The sequence below is a fragment of the Gadus macrocephalus genome, chromosome 11 (assembly GCF_031168955.1).
Source record: "Gadus macrocephalus chromosome 11, ASM3116895v1".
Lineage (NCBI taxonomy): Eukaryota > Metazoa > Chordata > Actinopteri > Gadiformes > Gadidae > Gadus > Gadus macrocephalus.
Genome location: NC_082392.1, coordinates 14,080,224 through 14,105,623, shown reverse-complemented (window position 1 = coordinate 14,105,623; position 25,400 = coordinate 14,080,224). Strand labels below are relative to the sequence as shown.

Sequence of the window (25,400 nt, the reverse complement as noted above, 5' to 3'; positions counted from 1 at the left end):
GCCCGAAGGGGAAAGAGATTCGGAAAATAAAAGGGGGTATTACGGAGGAATACAACAATACTTGGTGCCGGTTTGAATAAAGTCATTGCAGATTTCGTCTTTCATGGTGTAACTCTTTAACATTGGTCTGAGGATACCTGTGCTTTTTTTTTTTTTCTTGGGGACTTTTAAATAGGTCTTTTCTCATTTCTCTGGTGAATTGCATTAAGGGCGTTACGATCAAGCCTGGTCCAGTTTAGAGCGGAAGGCTGTCCTTTCGAATACGAGAAGAAACAAAAATTGCGAATCACGGGCCGCCTGGTCCCCTTTGGGCCGGATCCCTTCAAGACACAGTGGGTCGTTTGAGTGAGCCTACGCGGATCACAACGTGGCAGCCACCGCCGACGGGTCACCGGCACGCTGAGAGGTGGGCCACCGTCACCAGCGGCTCTCAGGATGCTGAGGAGCAACACAGGTCACCTGTGGTAAAAATAACTAACCAACAAAACCCAACTTCGATCCCCTTCCACGCCTCCCTCAACACCGACCACCTGCCCCTTTGCTTTTGAACCGTCTACTTGAAACTCACCTCTCGACCTCTCTGTCAGTGAACACAGAACGTACTTTGTACTCTGTCAAAAGGGGATGCGTCGTTATTCCAGGAGAGGAGAACAAATGTGAAACTGGGAACAGCAGCTCCGCCTGTATAAGCTGCAGGGTTTAATTCGAGGAGGAGGAGAAAAGATTAGTCAAAAAGCGTGGCGTCTTTGCAGCACTTGAGGCCTTAGATCTCAGTCTGGATACAGGAGTTCTTAGGCTGCTGTTGGGCTGGGGATTGGTGCTGTGCTTGCTGGCCGTCCTCCTCCCCCTCCTCCTCCTCCTCCTCTTCTTCTTCTTCTTCTTCTTCTTCCTCCTCCTGCTCCTCATCCTCATCCTCCTCCTGGTTGTTGGCGGTTTCTTTCAGCCGCTCTCCAATTGGCCGGGCGGGGCACCCCAGGCCGACGTGCTCCTCGGCGATGAGGCACAGTGGGGAGGGCTCTGCCCCGGGCCCCAGGGACGAGGGGGCCGTGGCGAAGGCGGGGGGGTGGTGGAACAGGGGCGGAGAAGGGGACCCCGCCGCAGCGGGGTACGTCTCCAGCCGGTCGTTCTCCACCTCGGGCAGCGGGCTGACGGTGGCGAAGCGCAGGGCGTGGTGCTCCCCGCCGCCGCCCCCCGAACCGTGGCTGCAGGACGTCTTCATGCTCTCCAGGTCCGAGCAGCTGAACTCCGAGAAGTGGCTGGAGTGGGAGTCGGCCACGGAGGGCAAGCTGCCGCTCAGCGACGGCGAGTCCAGCTCCGAGGAGTTGGTGCTGCGCTGCTCCAGCAGGTGGGAGTCCATGTCCTCGCGCGTCTCGCTGATCTTGGGGCCGCCCGCCTTCTTGCGGAGCTTGCCCTTGCTCTTCTTACCGCCCGAGCCGGTGGACGAGGAGCAGGAGGAGCCGTTGGCCTCCCGGGCCCCCTTACCCTCGGAGAAGGAGAAGGAGGCGGCGCAGGCGGCCGACGGGCAGGTCCAGCCGCAGCGGCCGCCGTGGCCCCCGCTGCCGCCGCCGCCGTCGTCCACGCTGCTGCTGCCGCTGTGGTGCCGCAGCTTCCCGGGCTTGGACTCGATGTCCACCTGCACCTCCATGCTGTTGCAGTCTCTGCGCACACGGAGCCGACAAGAGGGGTCACGTCTACCGTCTGGCTCAGAGCCTCACACACACACACACACACACACACACACACACACACACACACACGCGACCTACTTGATGTAACCAGGGCTAGCCTCACTCGGGCGATGGAGGGGGTCTCACCTGTCCAGGGGCATGTAGGCGTTGAGAATGGATCCAGCCATTGCTTTGGTGCTAGCGTTGTCGCTGATTGTCCCCAGGCTGACCGTGCCCGACTCGCCGCTCAGGCTGCAGCGCTCCTTCTGCACATCCGCCTGCACCTCCAGCCTGTCCCCCACGTCCAACAACACAAGGTTACCAAAGAAACATTTTCTGATGAAGCTACTTTGGAACCCCATTCATTTTTTGATTACGTTTCTTGCGGCCTTCATTGATTCTCGATTCCTAATTCAAAATAAATTCTCTATTCAACCCTTAGAGGTGCTAATTTCAGGATCTACTCCGGTCAAGCTAAATAAAGTGCCAAAGATGATGATTTTATACTTGAAAAAGATACATGAACTGTTCACAATAATGCACACAAAGGCAAACCCGAGACAAAAGAGTTTTGGAAGTTATGATTGGTTCCAGAATCACTGAAGATGTGATGACGACGTGGTTCCTCTGTGAATGGCACCTGTTCATACCTGTTCAGGTAGCTGACCATGGCGCTGCCAGACAGGCTGCCGGTGATGCTGGCGCCGGCCAGGGCCATGGTGGACGCCGTCTCGCTCAGGTTGTCCCGGATGGCGCCCAGGCGGTCCATGTGGCTGCCGCTGGCGCTCAGGCTCCCCGTGAGACCCCCCACGCTGCCCTCGCCGATACTGGGGTTGTTACGGGTGTCGGCCACCGACGTTGTGTCTGGAGCGAAGGTAGGAAAGAGAGGCTCGGCCATCAGAACCGTGGAGCTTACAGAATGATGTTCATCTGGGCTGACGGTAGTATCACTGTTAGCGTGGCTTCATGTCGACTAGTGTAATTGTGGTGGTAAATAGTTTATTCATATGGGCTTGTGCTAGTATTGTGGTTATATTGCCGTTTCATGTCAGCTAGTGCTACAATTGTGGTAACAGTTTTGTTTCATGTGGGCTAGTGCTAGTATTGGGGTAATGTATTGTTGCTTAATGTGTTCTAGCGCTCAGGGAATGAAGAAAAACACTTAAGATTGGTTGTTTTTATCTCTCCAATCAGCACGCCGGCCTGCTGCTCCCACAGGACCAATAGAAAAACAGCTCATTAGCGAGCAGGGGCAGATGTCATGCACGAGCGGGGACATCCCTGCACCGCTCAACAAAACAAAACACCCCGTGCTGGTGTTTCCACTGTGCTGACTGCTTCTAAAATCCCACACAAGGTCAGGGTTTGGGATATGGCTGGTGTGTGTGTGTGGGATATGGCTGGTGTGTGTGTGTGGGATATGGCTGGTGTGTGTGTGTGGGATATGGCTGGTGTGTGTGTGTGGGATATGGCTGGTGTGTGTGTGTGGGATATGGCTGGTGTGTGTGTGTGGGATATGGCTGGTGTGTGTGTGTGGGATATGGCTGGTGTGTGTGTGATATGGTGTGTGTGTGTGTGATATGGCTGGTGTGTGTGTGATATGGTGTGTGTGTGTGTGTGATATGGTGTGTGTGTGTGTGTGTGTGTGTGATATGGTGTGTGTGTGTGTGTGTGTGTGTGATATGGTGTGTGTGTGTGTGTGTGTGTGTGATATGGTGTGTGTGTGTGTGTGTGTGTGTGATATGGTGTGTGTGTGTGTGTGTGTGTGTGATATGGTGTGTGTGTGTGTGTGTGTTATGGTGTGTGTGTGTGTGTGTGTGTGTGTGTGTGTGTGTGTGTGTGTGTGTGTGTGTGTGTGTGTGTGTGTGTGTGTGTGTGTGTGTGTGTGTGTGTGTGTGTGTGTGTGTGTGTGTGTGTGTGTGTGTGTGTCTCTGGTGCTCAGCTCTTACCGGTCGCGACTGCACCGCTCCCGGCGTTCATCTCGTTCTCGTCATCAAACTCGATGCGGACGCCCTTGCCGTTGCCGGCAGAGACGCCGCAACCCCCGCTGCGGCACAGAGAGATAGGCACCACGCCGTAGACGTAGGCCAGCATGATGGGCACGCCGATGCCTGCAGGGGGCGAGAACACACACACACCTCAACACCAGCAGAGGCCACTGTGCTTCCAGACAGGTTGAAGTGCTCCTTCATCATACTTCACTAAAAGCAAGGAAACAACAGTCAAGACTTGAGATCAGAACTGTGTGTCTGTGTGTGTCAGTTTCTGTGTCTGTGTGGGTTAGAGAGAGCGAGTGTGAGATCCCGTGGCCTTCAGAGTTAAACAAGAGTAATCCAACACTGGGCCCACCACCAAAGAGGGATCAGATGTAGAACCTCTCAGAACCATGTAGAACCAGTCAGAGCAGGAGCCGGGCCAGAGGGCAGGGAGTTAAGGGTCACGACTCTTATGAACAACCAGGAACAGGGCAGAGTGTATCAGAAAAGCATCAGAGCTTGAAGGGAGATGCTCCACCCCCAAAACTCTGGTCACACTCAGTGCTTTTCTGTATTTTTCTGTCCTCCTCCCCTGGAAGAAGGCCAGGGAGAGGGAAGAGAGGGCAGAGGTAGAAGGATGAAGGGGAGATGACTGACCAACAGTGACGGCTGCCACCACCGGAGACACGATGACGGACAGGGTCACGCCACCCGCTATCACCAGGTTCCTCTTGTGGTTGGAGATGTCTTTGCCTTCGTAGCGGTTATGGATCTGACAAGAGACAATGTCACAAGTTGAACAGACTAGACCAATCAGTCCCTTTCATCACCGTACCAAACAAAATCCGTTAGATTTCACATCGTTAAGCGGAAGTTATTAACGTCATCCTGACAATCACTATGATAGTGTTGAGCGTTTTTATTTTTTCATCTAAAACTCATTTCATCAGTCGGTTGAGCGGTTTAATACAAAAGGTGTGACAAGTGAAATGAACGTCCCTGTGTTACAATGCGACTGAGACACATGCCAAGTCGTGCCGAGATGACACATACGCCACCGAAATGCACACGCATCCTCTTCTAGGCCCATCGAGAAGCTGATTGGTCCACAATCGGACCACATGAGTCATAGCACCCTAAAGCTATTAGGGGGAATTCTGAAAACTCCCCAACTTTCTCAGAACTGGTAGGCTGCCAAACAATAACACTCGGAGATTTTGGCGGAGATTCAGTAAGATATTCTGTCAGGGTTAAAATGAGCTCTAAAATGTGAGTGAGTGACAGAGACCGAAAGAGAGACAGACTGGGAACAGAAACACACACACAGAGACAGAGACAGAGACAGAGACAGAGACAGAGACAGAGAGAGAATACCTTCCTCCCCACGTACACAGGGATGCCGATGATCATGGCTGGGATGGCGATGCCGGCGATGAGGGCGATGCCCACCGGGGCCCCCACCAGCGTGCCCAGCTGCCAGAGGATCTTCTTCTTCCTGCTCCACGGCTTCTTGCCCCAGAACGTACAGCCTGACGGACTGGGCAGCGAGAGGGGGGGGGGGAGGGAGGGGGCACGGGGTTTGAGTAACTTTGGTTTTGCCAAGCGTGCATGCGGCACAAGCATAGCCGTTTTACTTTCTCCCGTGGTGTACAGACGTGGAATTGTATCGACAACACCAATTGAATATCAATCAATCGTGTTTTAGTTTGAGTTAAGATCTTAGGAAACTAAGGGATTGTTGAAATGACCAATGTGACGTAAACGATACAGACCAACATTGAATGAAAAGGGTATTTTACGTTATATAAAATACATCATTGTGATAGCATGCATGTGTTGCCAAATACAAATACAACTCCCTGCAATGGGAAACATTAGCAGTCTACTAGGCCATGTCACTCCAAGTTCCAATCCATGAACAGTAATAAACCATTTGGTTAAACCATTTAACCGAATCAGCAGGACCTCAGAAGGGGAAGCTATGGCCATTGAGTCACTTATCTGACAGACTTCAAGATATTGCGACTATGTCTGTAGCGTATTATTGCGTATTATGTTGATTTCATTCTATCATCTACATCCCTTAGCCATCAGTGTTTTGACCGGTTGGGGGGGGGGGGGGGGGGGGGGGGGGTAACACCTCCACACCTAGTACAATGGGTATGTGTTGGAGGCATCGGTGTGTGCCAGCAGGCTCCACTGCTCAGGTGAAATCAACACCCATGAAAAAAAGAAGAAGGCATAGGGCCCGACCGATATTGATTTTTGAGTGCCGATGCCGATTATTTTCAGAGAAAAATTACGATTACGATTTAATCGGCCGATTAAAAAAAAAACAAAAAAAAAAAAAAACAACAACATATAAAACGTAGTTTTTGATACCTTAAATATACTTTAAACACTTTTGACAAATATGTGAATTGAATGCAGAATCTTTGAGTGTTTTAGAATACATTTACAGTCAAAAATGAGTGTAATGTAAAATGTAAAATAAATAACTAACTCCCAATGTGCTGCGCTCGTGAGCAGTGACTAACACGTGCGTGCTGAGCAGTATGGTCTCACCGTTAGAGTCTACAGTATAACAAATTAACATGGCCTGGGACCTAAAGAAAAACAGGCACAACATGCTCAAACAACGCGTCTTGTGTACATTGGTGAGGTGAGCGCGCAGCTGCCTGAGCGAGCGTGCTTTCATGTTGTACGGTAAAATTCAATCTCCTCTTTTTTACTCCAGCTAAAGTTGTTAGTTAGTAAGGCGAGTAGGAGCGCAATCTGCAGGATACTAATCGCAATAACATTTATAAAAAAAAAAAATATATTAAAAAAAAAAATGTTGTAATCTGCGTCTTTTTGGCCGATGCCGATTATTTTCAAAAAGGCTATAATCGGCCGATTAAATCGGCAGGCCGATAAATCGGTCGGGCCCTACAACAGATGTAAGCAAGTGACATGTGCTAAATGTTTAAAAGTTACGACATCAGCTGCCAATAATAGTAGTCGATTGACAGAAGTTTCGTTGGAGAATCAAACACAACATAAGTAATAAAAAACATTATGCACCAACTAAAACACTGAATCATGGCTTCCTGTTATGATCCTGCTTCCAAGGAAAGGGCAAAGTCTCACATGAAGCGTTTCTGCATGTCTGACATGCAGACGGGTTAGGGCCCATTAAACACCACTAGACCGAGGAACGGATCGTGCTACAGACAACACAGTATCACTACGTCAACAGTGTGGGCGGTGTGACGTGTGTGAGACAGCCTGTGGGCGTGTGCGTAGGAACTGACCTCAGGTAGTGCAGGTCAGAGATCTCCTTCATGCACAGCCAGCAGAACTCACAGCCGCAGACGGCGCAGGTCATGTGATTACAGCTGCCGTCGTTCATCTTGATTATGTAGGCGGCGCAGCGCGGGCACGGCTTGATGTCGTCAGCTGAGAGAGAGAGAGAGAGAGAGAGAGAGAGAGAGCGAGAGAGAGAGAGAGAGAGAGAGAGAGAGAGAGAGAGAGAGAGAGAGAGAGAGAGAGAGAGAGAGAGAGAGCGAGAGAGAGACATAGAAAGTGAGAATTATGATAAAGAGTGAGAGAAAGTGAAAGAGTGTTTGAGTGATAGAGAGACAGCGATAGCGAGTGATAAGAGGGAAGAGAGCTCAGGTCAAGCTGTATGTAGGACCTTGCCTATGTCAACGATTTAATAAGTGACGTTTGCAGGTGGCCAGGTGATTAATCACTGCACGAGTGGAGAGCTCATTTCTAAAAGGGGAAATCAATGGAAGGAATGGCTCAGCTGGATCCAAAGTGGCCTCATAACTGATGAGAGCCTTTTAAGTCCCCCTCAGGGAAGGAGGCGGACGAACCGGGCGGCTGGTAGATTTCCATAACCAACTCGAGGATTCAAATGATCCGCTGAGTGATGGAGCCCCTCCTGGGCCGTGAGGCTAGGTGTGCGAGTACGCAGTCACATGACACCCGCAGAGGTTGGATAGGGCTTGGATTTGAATGCCTTGGGGAGATACAGACCGCGCGCGTGCGTGCGTGCGTGCGTGCGTGCGTGCGTGCGTGCGTGTGTGCGCGTGTAAAGTACCCACACACGTGGCTTCCGGCGGCTACCTGTGTCCGACGGCACATGTGTGCGGGTCGTGCATGTCGGTGTGCGTGTGAGACTGACCTACAGCGCCGCTCTCCTGGCTGTAGCTGAGCGAGGACGACCGCACTGTCCTGAGCCGCAGGCTCTGGGCCCGCTGCTGGCGCGCCGCGTCGCAGGTCTGGTTGGGGTGCCACAGCTGCTTGCAGTGGTAGCAGAACTCCGTGCCGCAGCCCTCGCGGCCGCACGTGATCTTGGGGCAGCTGGCGCAGCCGAATGCGATTACCGCGTACCTGGGGCCAAACACAAACACACGCGGGGGGGGGGGGGGGGGGTTAACATTCCCCGAATGGACCGCATTCTCGAAACCAGTTGCCACTCAAGCCGCTCGCCAATTATTGCCCAACGTTCACCCATTCGTGCAGACGTTTGCACGCCGACGGCGGTGGCAGCCATGCGAGGCAACAGCCAGCTGGTCGGGAGCAGTCAGGGTTAAGCGTCTTGCTCAGGGACACCCAGCTAGGTGGAGCTGAGGACGGACTTGGCGACCTTCCAGTTGCCCGTCGACCAACTCTCTACCTCCTGAGCCACTGCCGCCCTTTCTAACATTTCGCTGTATAACTACGACGAGTCAAAAGGTAGCTAATGGAGTACACAAAGTTTGTGGTCCTAATCCTCAAAAAATAAGTAGAAAATTCAAGTCTGCATTAGAGGCACTGTCCTGTTTGTTTGAATGTAAACATCAGGCAGAGATTGGTCTGGTTAGAAGAGGAGGAGACGTTGTAGAGGACACTGTGGCCAGTGATCAATAGGTTTAAACCACATGCAATGCAGGAGCCCTTGGAGGGATCCTGAGCACTAAAGACGTGCGCCGTGGTCAGGAAATAGCTTCCGGCTCAAGCTCAGATCCCTTCAACCATTGATAATAGGGCTTGTCCACTGGCATTATAATCCATCTATAGGCTACCGACTGACTGATGGAGCTGTGTTCGTCCTTAATCACTCTGCAGACACACCGCCCGCTTGCTGTGTGAGAGTGTGCGTGCGCCTGTGTATCCATGAGAGAATCAGCAAAGAATTTATGCAGAGGCTGTGGAGGAAACCCAACACACAAACTCCATTCCTTGAGATCAGCACTGTGTGTGCAGGGTTTAACACCACCACCTCAGGCCCTTTGTCCCATTCCAATCGGCTTTAATCAATTGAGTTAGCTAACGATCATATTATGCCCAATACAGATATTTGTTATGGCCCCGGGATACTTCAATTAAATTCACAATTAAACAAAGCGATTTCAACAGTGTATGAATGATATAGTCTATATATATTTATAGTTTATGGGATGTTCGTATAGGGACGGGAGTCCCTGTTGGAGTAGACAGGACGAAAGACAAAATCATTCACAAAGAACTGCTGACCAATTGAAGGCAGCAGCATAATGGGAGGCATGTGGGAAAAGTTGCATCAGTTAGGCCAAGTACCCTGCATGCAGTGCGGCAAATGCTTTGATTTAGTCTCAAGGCTTGTAATTTGTCTGTGCACTGAAAACAACTGATTTCGATTGTATTTTAAGTATACTGCGCTCTTCAGCCCTATGTTGTGTGCGTGTGCGTAAACACGTGCATGCTTGTGTGGGTCCCAGTCTGTTATCCTCTGACTGGCCCAGGGGACAGTGTGACCTGGGAGAAAGGCCCCTTACCGGTCCCCCCTCATCGTCACCACCAACGAGAAAAGATGTGGCCGTTAGAACTCAAATGCTAATGGGGGATTCTACATGAGAAAAACCAAGAATCAGAATGAAAACTGACAAGACTACCCGGTAGTTATGTTCGTATGAGGTGCGTTTGTAGTGAAGTTCGCTGAAAAATGTTCTTAAAATAAAATACACCCAAAAGAAAATAAAAGCTCCTGTACAACAAATTCCCAAAAAAGGACCCGCCTTCCACTACTGGCACTAACAAGATCTATGATGAACAGTCCGGCATACTTACAAAACCCCCTAAAACCCAGTCCAACTGCATACTATTTATTAGAGTTGTGAAACAGATGGTTCTAATCATAGAGTACTTTCCCTGTTCCAACCTGTCCTTCCCAAGACTGCTATGAGAGGGAAAAGCATGTTAAAACATGTTCTACAGAGACATGTACAGAGAATAATGCCATTTTAGTAAATACTCAAATGTACTCCTCCCCTCACAACTTTCTCTTCAGGCTGTGTGCTGTGCACACACAAACACTGATTTATTATGGTACCAATATTATCTTACAATGTCACTGATTAACTTGAGTAAATATTTTGTTCAAGGAAAAGACAATCAGTAACCTAAAAACCGAGAGCGTCCCCTTAAAAGGGAATAAAATAAGCCATCATATTTGGCCATGGGGCAAAAAGTGGTGTTGCAGCACATATGTTAATTAACTAGAAAGATCAAATGTCAACGACCCTGATATAAAAGATGTAAGGTGCCGACCCTGGAGACCAACAGACTTGTTGACGACTGAACCGTGGTCTGGAGCAGCCAGAACCGTCGAGTAGGGCTGCTCAAGGTCAGGTATTAGCAACTTCCTTAAATACCGTCCTCATACACTCGCTCTGGCGTCGCATTGAAACCCCTTTCATGCCATGGTTCCAGACAGCCTTATGTTAAACATGCAGGTTTTTTTTCCAAACACTGCAATCAATGCCTACAATCGATTGATTTATGATGGTAAAATAAGCAGGTGTCCTTCCTCATGGCCCCCCTAGAGTTTGTCAGCAGAGAGCATTACAGAGTCGTGGTCTATACTTGAAGAGATTACATGATGTTGCTCATCCGGTGGCGTCCTGTGCCTCTCAGCCGAGGTGCACAGCATGCTGAGTCACACTGCAGGACCCCTGCTCTGGGAGAACCCTCCGCCACAGAGGCAGGCGACGTCAAGTACGACGAGAAGAAGCAGCGTCACGGATGGTTTTTCAACCGGGTCCGTTGGATCCAATAATGGAATCAGTGTGGTGCTCGAACGCTGTAAACACTCGCAGTCAGGGGGGTGTGGGTTTCTTGTGGTGGTGAGGACAGAATCTATCATAGGAAAACAACTAGGCATAGAAAAACAAACACGAGAAGTACTGAGTGAGCCCTCCCAGGCGTCACCTGGTTCTGTTCTTTAGCCCGTCTCTGATGATTAAGAACAGACCGTGCCAGAAATTACCTCGAGATATACAAGTCTGCTCTTACACACGACATTCAACTCGACTAACCCCATTTACTGAGTATTTATGTGACTAAGTGACTATGACCCAAAATACACATCGGTATGTTAGGGCTGAACAAACAATTCATGGAAGGAAAGGAAATGGCCTTGAGAAAGATACGTATGAAGAGTGCTTAGAGAGAAAGTGTGCAAGTGTACTATTAGTGGGATACAAACAAAGCTCATCAAAGCTCTTGGGGTAGATGAAGGGTGGTATGCCAAACCATTATATCAGTGAAGATTTGTTCTTGCTAAGATTTGCCTGTTATTTTAACATACTATGTATACAGTGTACTTTTAAAATTAGGCGGTGTACCACCAGTTAGGTATCTTCATTTTGTTTCCAAACCCTGATGCTAGTGTTAATTGAAGGGAAGGAGAAGCACACACTTCCTCAGAATAACTCACCATAGCCCACTGAGGAAAGAGAACCAATGAATAGAGGGTAATTTTCTGCAGAACCCAGTATAAATCAATGAATATGTTGTGAATGGCAAGGGGCGGGGGCAGAGGGGGGGGGGGGGGGGTTATTGGGTTGCTGCTGCAGCTGGGATGAAACTCATCCAATCCTACCTAATGTTGGACCCGGCTGGGGGACTAATCTGGCTGAGCGAGCACTCGGTAATGCTGAGTGGGTGTGTGCAGATATTCAGGGCTCAACAGCACGGTCTATCTGGCGTGCGATATGATTAGCCGGCAGTGAGAGAGTTCTCATGAAAGCACTTTTGATCCACTGTAACCCATAACCGGTCCCAGCGGGAGGCCCGTGTTGTGTGGTTGTATGGTGGCCTGACACGGGAACCCAACACCCATTAGGCTGTGAGCGTGATGGGGCAGCCAGCCAGGCATCACTTAGGCAGCGGATTGAACGGCTTTACACGGTAAGGCGTGACGGCTGGATTACAGCCGAGACGACAGGTAAAAAGGACACGGAGCAAAGGCGAGAGAAAGAGGGGGAGGGGAGGGTGAGAGGGTGACAGCCAAGGACTAAAGACAGCCAATGGAACACAAGAAGTGTATAAAAAGCAGTAGGGATAAAAAGCAGGTGAAGCAGTCAGACATGGGACAAGTTGAAGCCCCTGTGGGTCCGTGCCACCAGGTGGACCCCCTGCAGGGCACAAGTAACAGAGCGTGCACGATAGTTCAGCCATGGTCCATATACAACGTGTAGTGAAGGGGGACCTTCATGTGATAACAGCACCACACCATAACAGCGTGAGCAGGAGACTCCCCCTTTGTCTCAGACACATTTCCCTTTCCAAGAAAGCCCCGCCAACATTTTCCTATTCCTACTAGCACACATTTTCCTATTCCAAGCCAAGGCCGTTATGCTCTTCAGAGGTTATCCGATGTGCTGCATTTAAAAAGGACTTGATTTAGCATCCAATTTCACAGAAGATCTGCCGCACTCCGACGGTCTGACCACAATGGATGTATTCACAGAGTGAGGTAATCAAGGGGATGGCACGCCTTAATCGCCTTGTGTCATTAAGAAGAGTTTATGGAAAATCGCAATAAAAAGATTATGTATACACGACACCTAGTACCATGCCATTGCATTTCAAAATACAAGAGGAAAATGGGAATGATATGATTTTGGTGCATCACGGCTAGTTGTGGCAACCGGCTACGTTCTACGCAAACGGCCGGTAACATGTATCAAAGAGAAAGAGAAGTCCATTGTGTTCGACGTCATCCCTTCCTGGTACAGCCATGCACTCTGACACTTTCTCGCTCTGTGCATCCCTTCAGTCTTTCATCCATTCAACGTATTCTCACTTCACTCCGTTTATGCCATCAACTGAACACTTAACCTTCACCACTCGCGTTGATCTCAGTGGGACTCTGGCTCAGCGCTGCCACTGCAATTCTAACTTTTCTTCTCAAACGCGTCTAGTTGGGCCAGCACGTCAGCTTTGATTAGCGTCAAGTTATTTGAAGCCTGACGGCTCCATTTGCAGGCTTCCTTTCAGCGACTTAAGTTACTGTTGCTGGACAAACTCTAAATAGTTCAGAAAACAATGTGCCGCTATTTCCATCTAGCTGGGTTTTAGCTAAATATAAATTGCATGAGACCACTATATCCACTCATGCCTATTGTAAATGTATATCTCTGCACTCTGGAATCACAGGGCACCGAGGTCATGCAGTCATGTGATTCTTAAGATTCCATCTCTAAACAAATCCTAAATCGCCATTTTGCCCGTTGATGAAACCTAATTGTCCAGTAGATCTAATCGGAATCAGAATCAGAAATACTTTATTGATCCCCGGGGGGAAATTGTTGATCTAGAACCTAGGTGTCCCATATATTCCTGCACATTCTAAATACAAGACTGCACTGGTGAATGACACAACCCATAAGATGTAGCATGTTTTACCAAGTCTCAAATCATGTCGACTTCTGAATTTTGCCTAAAAGTACCTGTGCATTGGGCCTACAAATGCTTGTGTATTCTGCCTACTAAGTGTTTTTGTGTGTGCTAGTGGTAGTCACTGTACACTACAAGAGCTGTGTACTCCACATGAAAGCCTTATCACTTTCATTCTGTAGTTATTCTTAACGGGGAGCTGAATTCATATCTCAAAAAGGAGGGTCTTACCCGCAGTCCGGTGCAGGACACCAGCGACAGTCCGGGTCGGCCACCAGCCACCTCCTCAGCATGAACTCCTCGTACTTCTCCATGAGGGCGCGGTCACCCAGGATGATGCGGATGTCGTGGGGGTTGAAGCGCTCCGAGCACTCGGGGCAGCTGATGTTGACGCGGGACTCGGAGATCTCGATGCGCAGGTACTGGCGCAGGCAGTCTGCGCAGGAACGGTGGTGGCATGTCATGATGTCGGGGAAGCTGTCCCGGGCGTGGCGCAGAAGGCACAGGGGGCATTCCAGCAGCTCCGTCGCCCCGGACCCGCCCGCGGCGTTGGAGGTGGAGGAGGAGGCGGAGCCGGGCCCGGAGGCAGCCGAGGTGGAGGCGATGGCGGGGGCGGCGGACAAGGCCGAGCTCTTGTCGCTACACATCTCAGAGTGGATGCTCTCGATGCTTGCGATGCCGTCCACGCCGCTGAGCCCCCCGTGGCCGTGAAGCTGGATCTCCCGGGACCGGTGCCGCGTGGCCTTGGACTCCCGGCCTCGCCTCCGGAACAGCGAGGCCAAGGAGAGGCGCCGCTTCTTCTTGGGGGCTTTCTTCACCGAGGGAAGGGAGACCGAGGAGGCGGTGGACTGGATGTCCCGGTCCGAGCCCATCACCCCTGCGCCCAGGTGCCGGTGCTTCTGCTGGCTCATGGCCCCGTAGGGCGGGGAGCTGGGGACCAGGGGGGAGCCCGAGCCAGGGAGCCGGTCCCTGACATGGGGCGGGAGGTCCGGGAGCGGGGCCGGGCCGGGGGTGAGGGGCAGGTGGTGGATGGGCGAGGGGGAGCCCGGGTGGGGGGACAGGGCTCCCGAGGGCCCGTCTCCGTTTAAGACATGGTGGCTTCTCCTGATCAGCCTCGTGGTCACATCTAACAGCCGGATTTTGGCGAAGGGGTCGGGACCTCACTGGCCGGAACCAACAGCATACAACTGAACCTAGAATGGGGACAGAGAAAAGTAGAAAGATGAAGACTCTCTGTGTGTGTGTGTGTGTGTGTGTGTGTGTGTGTGTGTGTGTGTGTGTGTGTGTGTGTGTGTGTGTGTGTGTGTGTGTGTGTGTGTGTGTGTGTGTGTGTGTGTGTGTGTGTGTGTGTGTGTGTGTGTGTGTGTGTGTGTGTGTGTGTGTGTGTGTGTGTCAGGCAAAGGATGACCACTTGATTCAACCGTCTTTCAGACACACTAAAACATTCTTCAAATGATAAAATGATAAAAGCAATGTTTATCTTACAGGGAGGTGGAAATTCAACTCGCCTCCAAGGAACAATGTCCTTATCATGTTCACATCAAGAGTGAAGAAAGGGCCCAGATGACTTAAAAGATTCCTCAGAGCTCAGAAGAGACAGAACATTACTCATTGCAGTTTGAACATGGCCTCCTCTACCTCTAAAAAGCTGTTGGAGAGGACGAGATCGGAGCAGGGAGGAAGCAAAACCAAAATGGATGAGGCTGAATTAAAATAATCAAGTAGGAAAGAATATCCATCACACACTAATCCCGTCTAAATCCTCTCTGGAGTAAAGTTTGAAGGAGTGCAGCACTGTGCATTAAATATATGGGCATCAAGGGGAGATACAGAGAAGAAAAGGATTCATACATTATTGCACCCTTCTGTTGTGTTCCCAATGCTCATAATAGAACAGGCATGAAGGACTTAGTTAATGAATAAAAAAAAAAGAAAAAAAAAAAAAAAAAAGAAACTTGGAGAAGCTGCAATCCACCATGACAAAACAATTTCCCTAGCGGGTACGAGTCAGAACCTTGATTTAGAAATGCCAAGTCATTCAACAAAGAACTGACATGTTTACCAGGCCCCAGAACACAATTTGCGAGCCATTGTGCATGCGAGATTATTGATTGTGAATTAATACATAGTAATAATACATATTCAATTCAAAGTTGTACAACGATTTTTATTATAATAATCGGACAAACAGAACCCACCCTGGAGTTTCTTGGGTGTGCATAGCTTATCTTGCGTCCTGACAAGGAGGTTGGTAAACGGACAGGAGGACTTACATTATTTATATTGTACTTTGCTAAGTAAACGCAGTTTGACAACGCATATTGTCCCATGCCTCTCATGCAAAAGAAAAATGCTCATCGGAAAGTCTCCAGAGCTTGAGAACAATGTGCCCCACCCCTCGATGGTCAGATACGGAAGGGATAATTTGTAGCATTGCAATTCTCATTTGTGAGCATCTAAACTTTGTGTAATAATTAAGAGGAAGTGACCATGTCATGGTGTTTATCAGTTTTCAAAGAAGCATACTGCAGTTTATGAAAATACAGATACATTCTTGTTAAAAAAACTGTTGACTTTATGTTCAGGTTCCTTAAGTCCATTCTTGCTTTGGTGAAACAGAAGCCTGCTGAGAGGTGTGTGCGTCCTTGTGTGCGTGAGTTTGTCTGGTTACACCATGGAAATGCCTCATACTGGGTAAACACACAAAATGGTGTAACGAGTGCCAAGGGCCCGCCCACAAACCAGTTCACCACCACACTAACGAAAAACACACTGGCCCTGCTCAACAGACGCACAAGCAACCACGCACGTGCAACATGGAAACGCGAGAGCTCCTCAGCACATCTTCCAATTAGCTGCAATTTGCTGACATTTCAACTACAACACCCGTAATTACAGGATCAGGAAAAACAAATCAAAGCCCTCGAGTTGGCTCCCCTGGAGCTACGGGCTGACCGCTGAATAAAGGCTCCCTCCCTTGCTCGTGTTGGCCCAACAACACCACCGCAGTCCCTCCTTGGCCCTCCTGCAACACATGCAGCTCTGACACACTCCCACGTGAAATCCCTGACTAACTTTCCCACACAAACTCTGAAGGGGAGAGGCAGATCTCCCCTCGCTTATGAACCGAGCTCCTTCCCTCACTTCCCGAACTCTGGGCCAGCCCTGAAAACAGGAAGCTGTGATATGTGGTGTGTGGTGTCAGCCGTCAGGCGGACTGACTTCACTGGGGACTAAAGAGAAGAAGTATGGACCTTTCATTCTGGAGGAGATGTGTATAGATTCTATCTGGAAACCAGAGGAACCTACAATTTCTTAACTATTAAGTATGTGTGTAAGTATCTATTATAGCAATATCTGTATCACCATAAATATCGATTCGAGTCAATAGAATATTTACTCTGTTGCAACAAGTACATTTCCGCAGTGTGGGAATTAATAACATCCATCTTATTTAATCTATCTCAAATGTTAGGAATTATGGAAAGAAAACCCAGTAAACTTTGGAAGGTTTGCCATGCCAGTATAAATAAGGTTGAACAATATTAACCTTAACCTTACAGTCAATCAATTATAAATTAGAAGTGTACATTTCACAAAAAGTGTACATTACGCAAAGAACTGTCCGGAATAAGAGTATATTTGCTGAATCGTTTTATCGACCGAGCGGATCTCAGTGTCTGAAAGAGAGTCTGAGCCCCTAGAAATAGGTGAGGGGTCCACCTCAGTACTTGGGGAGAGAGGTAAAATGTAATGTTAGTCAGCGAATTTGGCTCTGGGTCGATGTCAACAGGAAACCGCTATTTTCAATCATGACAGGGAGTTTGGAAAATATACACTGTTGTGCATTATACGAAAATACAAAAACAAAACTTGAATTGTTCCCATTGAACTGAGATTGTGTTGAGGCATCTGGAGCCCAGGAGGGAAGGGGAGAGGCACACTGAGGGGAGAAGGGAAGAGAGAGCAGCAGAATAAGGGGAAAATAATAGAGCCCTCTCAAACATCCACACGACCCCTTTTCGCTAGACGTGTACACTAGGGATGAGTCGGTCGCGACCGATTCGTTCACAACGAACGAATCCCGAACGTGAACGACAAGAACTGGTTTCCCAAAACAAGAAGAACTGGTTCTTTGATCCTTTTTTTTTTAACATAAACCAAAAATATGGTCAATTTAAGAACAAACAAAGAAATTAAACTGCAGTTCGTATTTTTTATTTATGACCATGAAAGTTCTGTAATGCCTGAATAATGAAGAATTAAATGTAAAGTAAAATAAAATTATAAATCTAAAACCATGAATGAAATATAGAGAGTAAGCAAGTGGCATAAATATTGGTGGGATGTTCAGTTATACTATATATTATATCTTCTCGATTTTCACGGGGGTTAGAGCCTAGAAGTCGTTTAAATTATGCTCACGGCCGTCTCGCGGGGGGGGGGGGGGGGGGGTAGACACCAAATTACGTAATCTGACGTAACGAACAAATCAAAACGAATAAAATCAAACAAACGAATCGTTATAGTGAACTGAACTGAACTGAAAGAACTAGTTCCCGGAAAATAATCATTTTGCCCATCCCTAGTTTACACACATGGGGGACATTTGTTCATTTGCCAGCATTCTGACAACGGGCTTAGGTGAGTGAAGGGTGACCCCAGCATGGTGTGAGTTGTCCATTTCTGCATGATATATCTTGTTGTTGCATTATAGGGATTTTAAGTTCTTCCACTGTTTATTCCCCTCCGTCTGAAAACCATTTACCCTTCTGGACTCAAAATAATAAAAAAAGATGGTATAAAATTGTTGCAGAAACAAGCGTGTACTACGCTATAAGCAATGTAATGAACTGAGCTTTTAAATACAGAGCCTGGCCCTGGATAAACACAGAATAGTATGAAGCAGGGGAACGCCGTCTGACACACCAGACCAGTACCCAATAATCAAGCCCGGCTTCTCAGAGCGGCCATGGTTCTCCCCGTCGACGCACATCATCATGCACACACAAAAAGGTCAATGTGAGGTAGGGGTTCATCCAGCACAAGATACAGCAGGTCCATTTGACGAGGAGTCATTAGCCTCTCCACAGAACCGTCCAAAAGCACTTAGAGAGCACCACATGAGAAGGTTTATGGCTCACAACATCGGCTCGGTGGAAAACAGAATGGTGGGCCAATAAATATCATAATCTGTGGGAACCGAAAGGCTAGGCTGTGGGTGGCGTTCTAAAATAAATATAAAAGGAACCTCGCCATTAATGTGCCATCATAATCACTAGACTAACCCTTGGAAATCATTGCTGATCTGTGTAGGCTTGGTGGCTGTTCCACGAATTAGTCATGGGGGGAGGATGGGGGGGAAGAGGGAAAATTAACCATCAGTTTTTTTTAAGGGACACACTTTCAAGAGAGGGAGGGGCTTTAAAGGTCTGCGATGGTCAAAATGCCATAGCTTCCATGTGTTCTTGCAATAGCTCGGGATGAGAGTCACATGAGCGTGGTTGACCTTGGATGACCTGGCCGGTTCTGGGACAGTGCCGGACTGGACTCTCGCTGCACAATGCTCTCAAACAAAAGCCCTTCAGAGAGCGAACAAAGCACTGGCCAGTGGATACTCAAAACTCCTCACAGAATGGGCCTCAGCCTTCAGATTGGAGACCACTGACGACACTTTCCATGTCCATGATTTTGTTTTCCACTCCAGTTTTTTGTCAACACTCGCACCTTGTTTGTAGGAAAAGCTAATCGGACCACACATGTTTATTTAGCTGAAAAATACATTAAAACCAAGGGGAAGGTACGTACAATTCTCCTTTGACAAACACGTCCCCTCATAAAATCTACACTCGGTTTCCACACATCGTTAACCTTTCCAATGTCGTCTTTTTTGTCCCACCTCATCTTGAAAGTACTGGAGAATTTCAAAAGCCTTCCCACAGCACCAGACCAAAGTGCTACTCAACTCATTCCCAGGCGGTGGGTGGGCACACACACACACACACACGCACACAGATCACCAAAACAAACAATGGATTAGAGGACCTTTTAAGCTCCCTACTTAGATATTTTCTTGTCATGTTGACACCAAGGTTAACCATATGGCACGGTCAGACAACCACGTGGCTGCAGATACATTTTTAAAAATGGCAATAGTTCCCTGCTACAGCAGCAACCCTTTCCAAAAAGAATGAGAAAAGAGGGGACCACCCTGGGATACTCCACAGCAGGCAGGCCTGATATTTCCATCCTGCTGATAATTAGACTAGTGGTAGTAGTCAGGGTCTAATCTTAGCTGGTGGGACACACACACTAGCGGGCTGGGCATCTAAAAGAAGAACACAGGGACGGGTGTGTGTGGGGATATGTTTATGCTACAGAACCCAGCGACTGACACCACAGTGGCTTACGTCTTGTATATCCATGTAGGGACGTTTGGCAAGCCTTGGTCGTGGTGGTAAAGAAGAAGCTGAATGAACAACCAGCCAAGACCACCAACATGACCGGAGCTAGATAGGCCTTCGCAAAACGCAAAAAGAAAGACACGTTTGCTTGAACCAACAGGCGTTTTGTTTGGTAAACAGATTCTGAATAATGCCGAGGGACTGGGCAGACAGGCAGATGAGAACAGTGAGAGGGTTGGGTTGAGCCCCTAGAGTGTCAGTGGTCACTGCCTGCCACCTGCATTCTTGTCAGGCTGGGCTCCTATGAAATGCTGCTTCTCTGCACATTCCTGGGCTTCTGTGCAACTGCGGACAGTCAATGCATCAATGTTTCCACTGGAGTGCATGAGCGAACACACACACACACACACACACACACACACACACACACACACACACACACACACACACTTTTATGACCACAAAGCAAAGTTAAATTGTGCTGCGTTTTCACAAATCTAGCATCTACCAATGAGGGCAAAATGGTTGACATCCACAGTTTTTCCAATACTTTCAAATTCTGAATGCCAATTAACTTCTGCCTTCAAAGATATTAAGAAAGATCCCATATTAGCTCACTAAATACAGTCACAGGATTCCAAACCATTGTGTAATTTGTTTCTGGCTCTGAGACACCCTTTTGTAGCTTTGAAGTGCAGTACTGATTTGTTCAGGTTTTCAAGTAGAAGAAAAAATAAAGATGCTGGGAGTATTGCCATGTTTGACTTGAATCCTGTGATTCATCCAAAATCATAAGCAAGCAAAGACTGATTTAAAGTTAATTAGCAGCCATCTGGAGCTCTTGACGTTCCTCTTGGAAACTTGAATGAGTCATGCCTAGCTCAAGCTCTGGATATTCGAAAAGCAAGGAGTTGCAGCTTCCAGTAAACTGAATGTCTCAAATGATGCATTGAAACAGGATGGACCATCCTTTCGACATCTGATGGTCCCATGCACAACACAAGGCTAAAACAGCCCAGATATCCTAGTTGGGATCATCTTCCTATATGCTAGAATAATGGAGCGTGTGGTTGGTGCGTCCAAATCTATGTCAACAATGTAGGAAACAGCTCATGTTCCATAACACTTTTAGCAGTGTTTTGTTCAGCTATACTTGTAAAAAGTGTTAACATTGAACCGGGTGAGGTCTAAAAGCATTGATACCATACAGTGGATTTGGTTACTTGCTATGAATGAGAAGCGTAATAGGATTTGTGAAGCAAAATATCAATTCATTAAGCACGTCCTTACAAGCGAAAACCGTTACTTTGTGTTCATGTTAACTGAGCCACAAGAAGGATGTCTCCGTCCTGAGTCAGGGGGGTTTTCACATAAATGTGGAGCAGGCATCCAGCTGTGGGTGTGGTCACTGGTAAGGTTCCACAATACCTCAGCCACAATGGCAGATTTACAAACTCTTTTAGCAGCGAGTTATAGGTCATCTAGTCATCTAGTTCAACCTTTTTAAACAGGTTTTGGTGTGAGCGGTATCAACAGAGCAATGGCTCTCAGTTCCTGTAAATGCCAAGTGTCAGAATGACTCTGTAATTCACGCAAACACAAACATTCCACAGGATACAAGCAGAATCATTTGCTCAAAAGTGGTCACTGTAATTCTCTCAAGATACTCAACAATGGAAAATGAATTGTTGTGACACACACGATCCTCCTACCCAGCAGAAGTAACACCATCAATCGATGACATTTAAGGCGTGCGATAGAAGACTCACTATGAACATGCACATTTCAAACTCCTTTGGTGAAAAGCACCTGCTTGACGATTGAATAAACAACCTATTGATCAACAACCTGTTGATACAAATATGCATCGATGCCTTATGAATTAGTTAACGTTCGAAAATCATTCCTAATATCGCTATCCAAAATGTTGGATGTTGCCATTCATGCCTCTACTCACTTTAAACTCCCTGGTTGCAGGTTGGAAGACAAATTCCACACCAGTTAAATAAAAATGGCGTTTAAACTTCCCCAGTAACCTGGTAGTAGGTACCAAAGACTCAAGATTAGTCACATAACCGGATATCCATACAATGCTGCTGAAATCAGACAAATAAATGTCTGGAACCATGCATGTGTTTTAGAGTACAATAGCTAGGATCTAAATTAATGAATAAATAAAATAGAATGCAAAAACAACAGTGGCTGCCGCAGCTGTAACAGGGGAGCTGTTGTTGGAGGCACAAAGGGAGGCAAGACGGGGGAAGAAAGGAAAAGTTTCCAAGCTCAACAAAGCCAGTACAGTACTCTGCAGTGGGAAGCACTCCCTCCCTCCTCTTCTCTCAGGAGGGATGGAAATGAGGTAAGCACCCTGGCATTCTATGCTCAGCTGAGGAGATAGAGACAGAGGAAGATGCGTGAGCAAAGAGGGGCTACACCACGAGCACAAGAAGAAGCAGGTTTTAAGGTAGACCACATAGGGCGAGAGAGCTTAAGCTACCCCGCTGCCTCCACCAGGGCTGGAGGGGAGCTCCTGTGAGACACACCGTCACAGAGATAGTAGCAAAAGCTCTAGCTTCCCCTCACTTCCTAATTTGAAACCTGCCTTAATTACCAATATAAGGAATATAGAGAAGCATGTGTAGCAAAAAAAAGCTTGCATTGTATACTGACCAAATTACCCTAAATAGCTAATGTATTCAATGCTTGCTGCTAGATAACAAAGTGAATTGGTCTGTTGAAACCTCCAAATGGCTGAAACACAAGAAACAGGCAGATGCAGAGCCTATTCAAAACAAGCAGTGACACATTGAGACCATGATCAGGAATCCAAGTCATTGTTTTCCCGCCCCCAATGGGATAACCAACCCTAGGCATTGGGCCTTCAGGGATCCAAGGGTTGTTAAAATAGGGCAAATGGCAATTAAGAAGACAGATTAGGGCAGGAATGGAGAAAAGGCTGAAACCAGAAACTTTGGAAAGAATATGTGTGCCGAATGGAACAAAGAAAGAATAAGATAGGGAGGGACAAATTGAGGCATGGACAGAATAGGATAGGTGACCGAATTTGCTTGCTGGTCATCAATGATGGCCCCCTGTGGGGATGGCCAGATGACTGCCCACCAGCCATGCAGCTGTGTTTACCTTAGGGAAGGAAGAGAGGTCACACACAGGCACTGACAAACGGACAGAAGGGGAGAGAAGGAGAGCACAGACCAGGTCTTCATACTAGGCTGAACTTTCCTTTGAAAGTACACAAATGGTCTATAGGCGTTAGGTGGCAATGGAGGAAGGTTAAAAAAAAAAACTATCTGCATTGTATGCATCATCAGCAACACAGAAGTGGTCCATTACCGAAAGAAAACATTTCAAACTAATTGTTACCCCGTTACATTACTTGAGATGGATAAAATACGGGCTACGTATCAAGTGTCCTTCAGTGTTTTCTCAGCCAAGGGTAGAGTCTGAACATGGGGGATGGAGCCAAGAGAAAGGACAACGCTTGAGGGCTACTAGAGAAGTGGGACACACTTGCCGCTCTGCTGCACAAGGTCTGTGCATTTACTTGGCAAAAATGGCTGCCAGAGTTCATCTTGACCCACAAGGTAACTGTGTATCCCTAGGATACCCAAAACAATGAGCAAGGCATATACAAAACATGTCTACACTCCAAACACACACAGAAAGAAACTTAGCAGTTATACATTTGAAAAATGGGAATGGCCTGGCACATGGCATTCCCATCTAAACAAAGAACCTACTAGATTTACATTCAGTTAAATAATACACAACTATAGAGCCAGCTACCTTACCATGACCAGATCTATGCTGGAGATTCTAACAGATAATCCCGTAGTCTTTCCTTGGACGGTCCCCAGTAGAAATAACCAGTCCCGTGACTAAAGCACATCATGGTGATACGATTCTTAATGACATGAGCCAAGTGTTTATTGTAATTCATGATGATTAAATGCTGACATTAGTTCAATTATGATCATATCACTGTACATCCTGTTTATCCCGACCCCTTGCACAACTTCATAAATCGCCGGGATGTGTCAAAATAAGGCCTGCCGGATTCATACACGCTCCAGGTTTACGGCTGCCCATATTGCACAGCTTACAGATGTTTCAGAGGGTTCACATGCCCCGGGAATCATCCGTTCGTTACGACATAAATACACCTACAGGAATGTCTCACATCTCTGCGCCAAAAGTTATAGGTCACGGAGACTAGGTTGGGACGATTGAATTCTAACACCCGTCCTTGAGCTGCTGGCAATAAAGAAACCTGCTTATCTGGCGTAAAATGTATGACGAGTTGCAGTTGGTCACTATCTACCAAGCCATAATGATGTGCAAAATCGAGAGGGGACAAATATTCTTGATATTGTCTGTGAAAGCTGGCCCACGTATGCCGGCAAACCTACGTGTCGTGCACACAACTATTTGACATGTGGGGTCTTCACAGAGGACGGAAATGCAATCCATGTGAATCAGCAGTCAAAGCGATTGAATACGGCATTGCGTTGCGAATAAATCCAAACACGTTTATAGTTTAGATGTCTCTCCTAGCTCAATAGGCTATCACTATATTCATGTTGTCGCTTGTTTAAGATAATAAGTTCGCTCTGTGTGCCCTCATTTAACATTGGATATGAATACAATACGAGGTCAAGAAATGTCGGATTAAGGGGGCATTCATGATAAAACATTTTCACATTTTCACAAAAAGAGTTTACATTCAACATAGTAATCAAGATATTAGGCAGCTAACGTTAGCAAAGACAGTGGTCGTTAGCGGCTAGCTAGAGGAGCTAAAAACGATGAGAACGTACCGTCTGTTGCTAATGACACTCGTTCAGTACGTCATCAACACAACAATGTATTCACTTTCCAGTCCGAGTGGGATAAATCCTTCCTATGGGCGAGCTATTTAGTTACTTTCAGTTTCCAGCGGTGGACAGGAGTTATTTTCTTCAGTAGTCGGTCCCACCTTTCCGTAGCGCTCTGAACGATAACAGCTCCTTCTTGGTTCTGTTGTTAGGTTGTCTATATGCAGAGAAAATATGCTGAATTTTAGTGTGATCCCGGTTCACAGCAACATCATTTCCGGTATATTATTTCCTATGACCGCCGGAGTATGCAAGTTGTCAGTCCCCGGAGCGAGACGAATATAAATATGACGAGAAGGTCAACATCAAGGACAATACATTTTACGTTTTTACGAACAGTTTGCATTCAACGAAACATGTAAGGGAAATGGGATATCCCTCTATCGGAAGTCCACCCTTTATCTTGCCTATTGATGCTAAACCAATGTTACTGAAAGTCCCACCCTCTCTCGCCAATAACGCTTATTTAAGGCATCCTGTTCCCGGAGTTTCGTCTTGAGCTGAGAACGCCTGGGAACGAGGTTTGGAGTTGAATTCAAAATAAATCGCGAGATCTAAGCGACGGAAAACTTCACAAGATTATCCCAACCACATTTTCGTGCCATTAGGTTATCAAACAAGCCATTTATATTTGTATGTATTATCAGAACAAACTGCAAAGCTTACTATACATTTTGCTTTACTTATCCAGTAAAAATATAATCAATAATATAATATTTAAATGGAGTTATAAAAATATCTTAAGCATGTAATTATGAAGGCCTATAGGCC

General features: G+C 47.4%; 1 protein-coding gene across 1 annotated transcript; it reads right to left on the bottom strand.

Moving 5' to 3' along the window:
• Positions 1-85: 85 nt before the first annotated feature.
• LOC132468224 (E3 ubiquitin-protein ligase RNF19A-like) lies at positions 86-24,793 on the bottom strand. The gene is made up of 10 exons (XM_060065946.1): positions 24,573-24,793; positions 13,565-14,526; positions 7,815-8,023; positions 6,937-7,081; positions 5,018-5,180; positions 4,301-4,415; positions 3,617-3,778; positions 2,318-2,531; positions 1,815-1,958; positions 86-1,658 (listed from the first exon to the last, which is right to left on the bottom strand). The coding sequence occupies exons 2-10, from the start codon at positions 14,242-14,244 to the stop codon at positions 764-766; spliced, it is 2,727 nt and encodes a 908-aa protein (XP_059921929.1). The 5' UTR covers positions 14,245-14,526; positions 24,573-24,793; the 3' UTR covers positions 86-763.
• Between the last annotated feature and the right edge of the window lie 607 nt (positions 24,794-25,400).

Excerpts from the sequence above, each read along its gene's own strand:
- LOC132468224 (XM_060065946.1), bottom strand. The coding sequence starts at position 14,244 with ATGAGCCAGCAGAAGCACCGGCACCTGGGCGCAGGGGTGATGGGCTCG. Across the intron at positions 4,416-5,017 it reads CTGTGTACGTGGGGAGGAAG|ATCCATAACCGCTACGAAGG; the intron begins GTATTCTCTCTC and ends GTCTCTTGTCAG. Across the intron at positions 2,532-3,616 it reads GAGCGGTGCAGTCGCGACCG|ACACAACGTCGGTGGCCGAC; the intron begins GTAAGAGCTGAG and ends CCTTCGCTCCAG.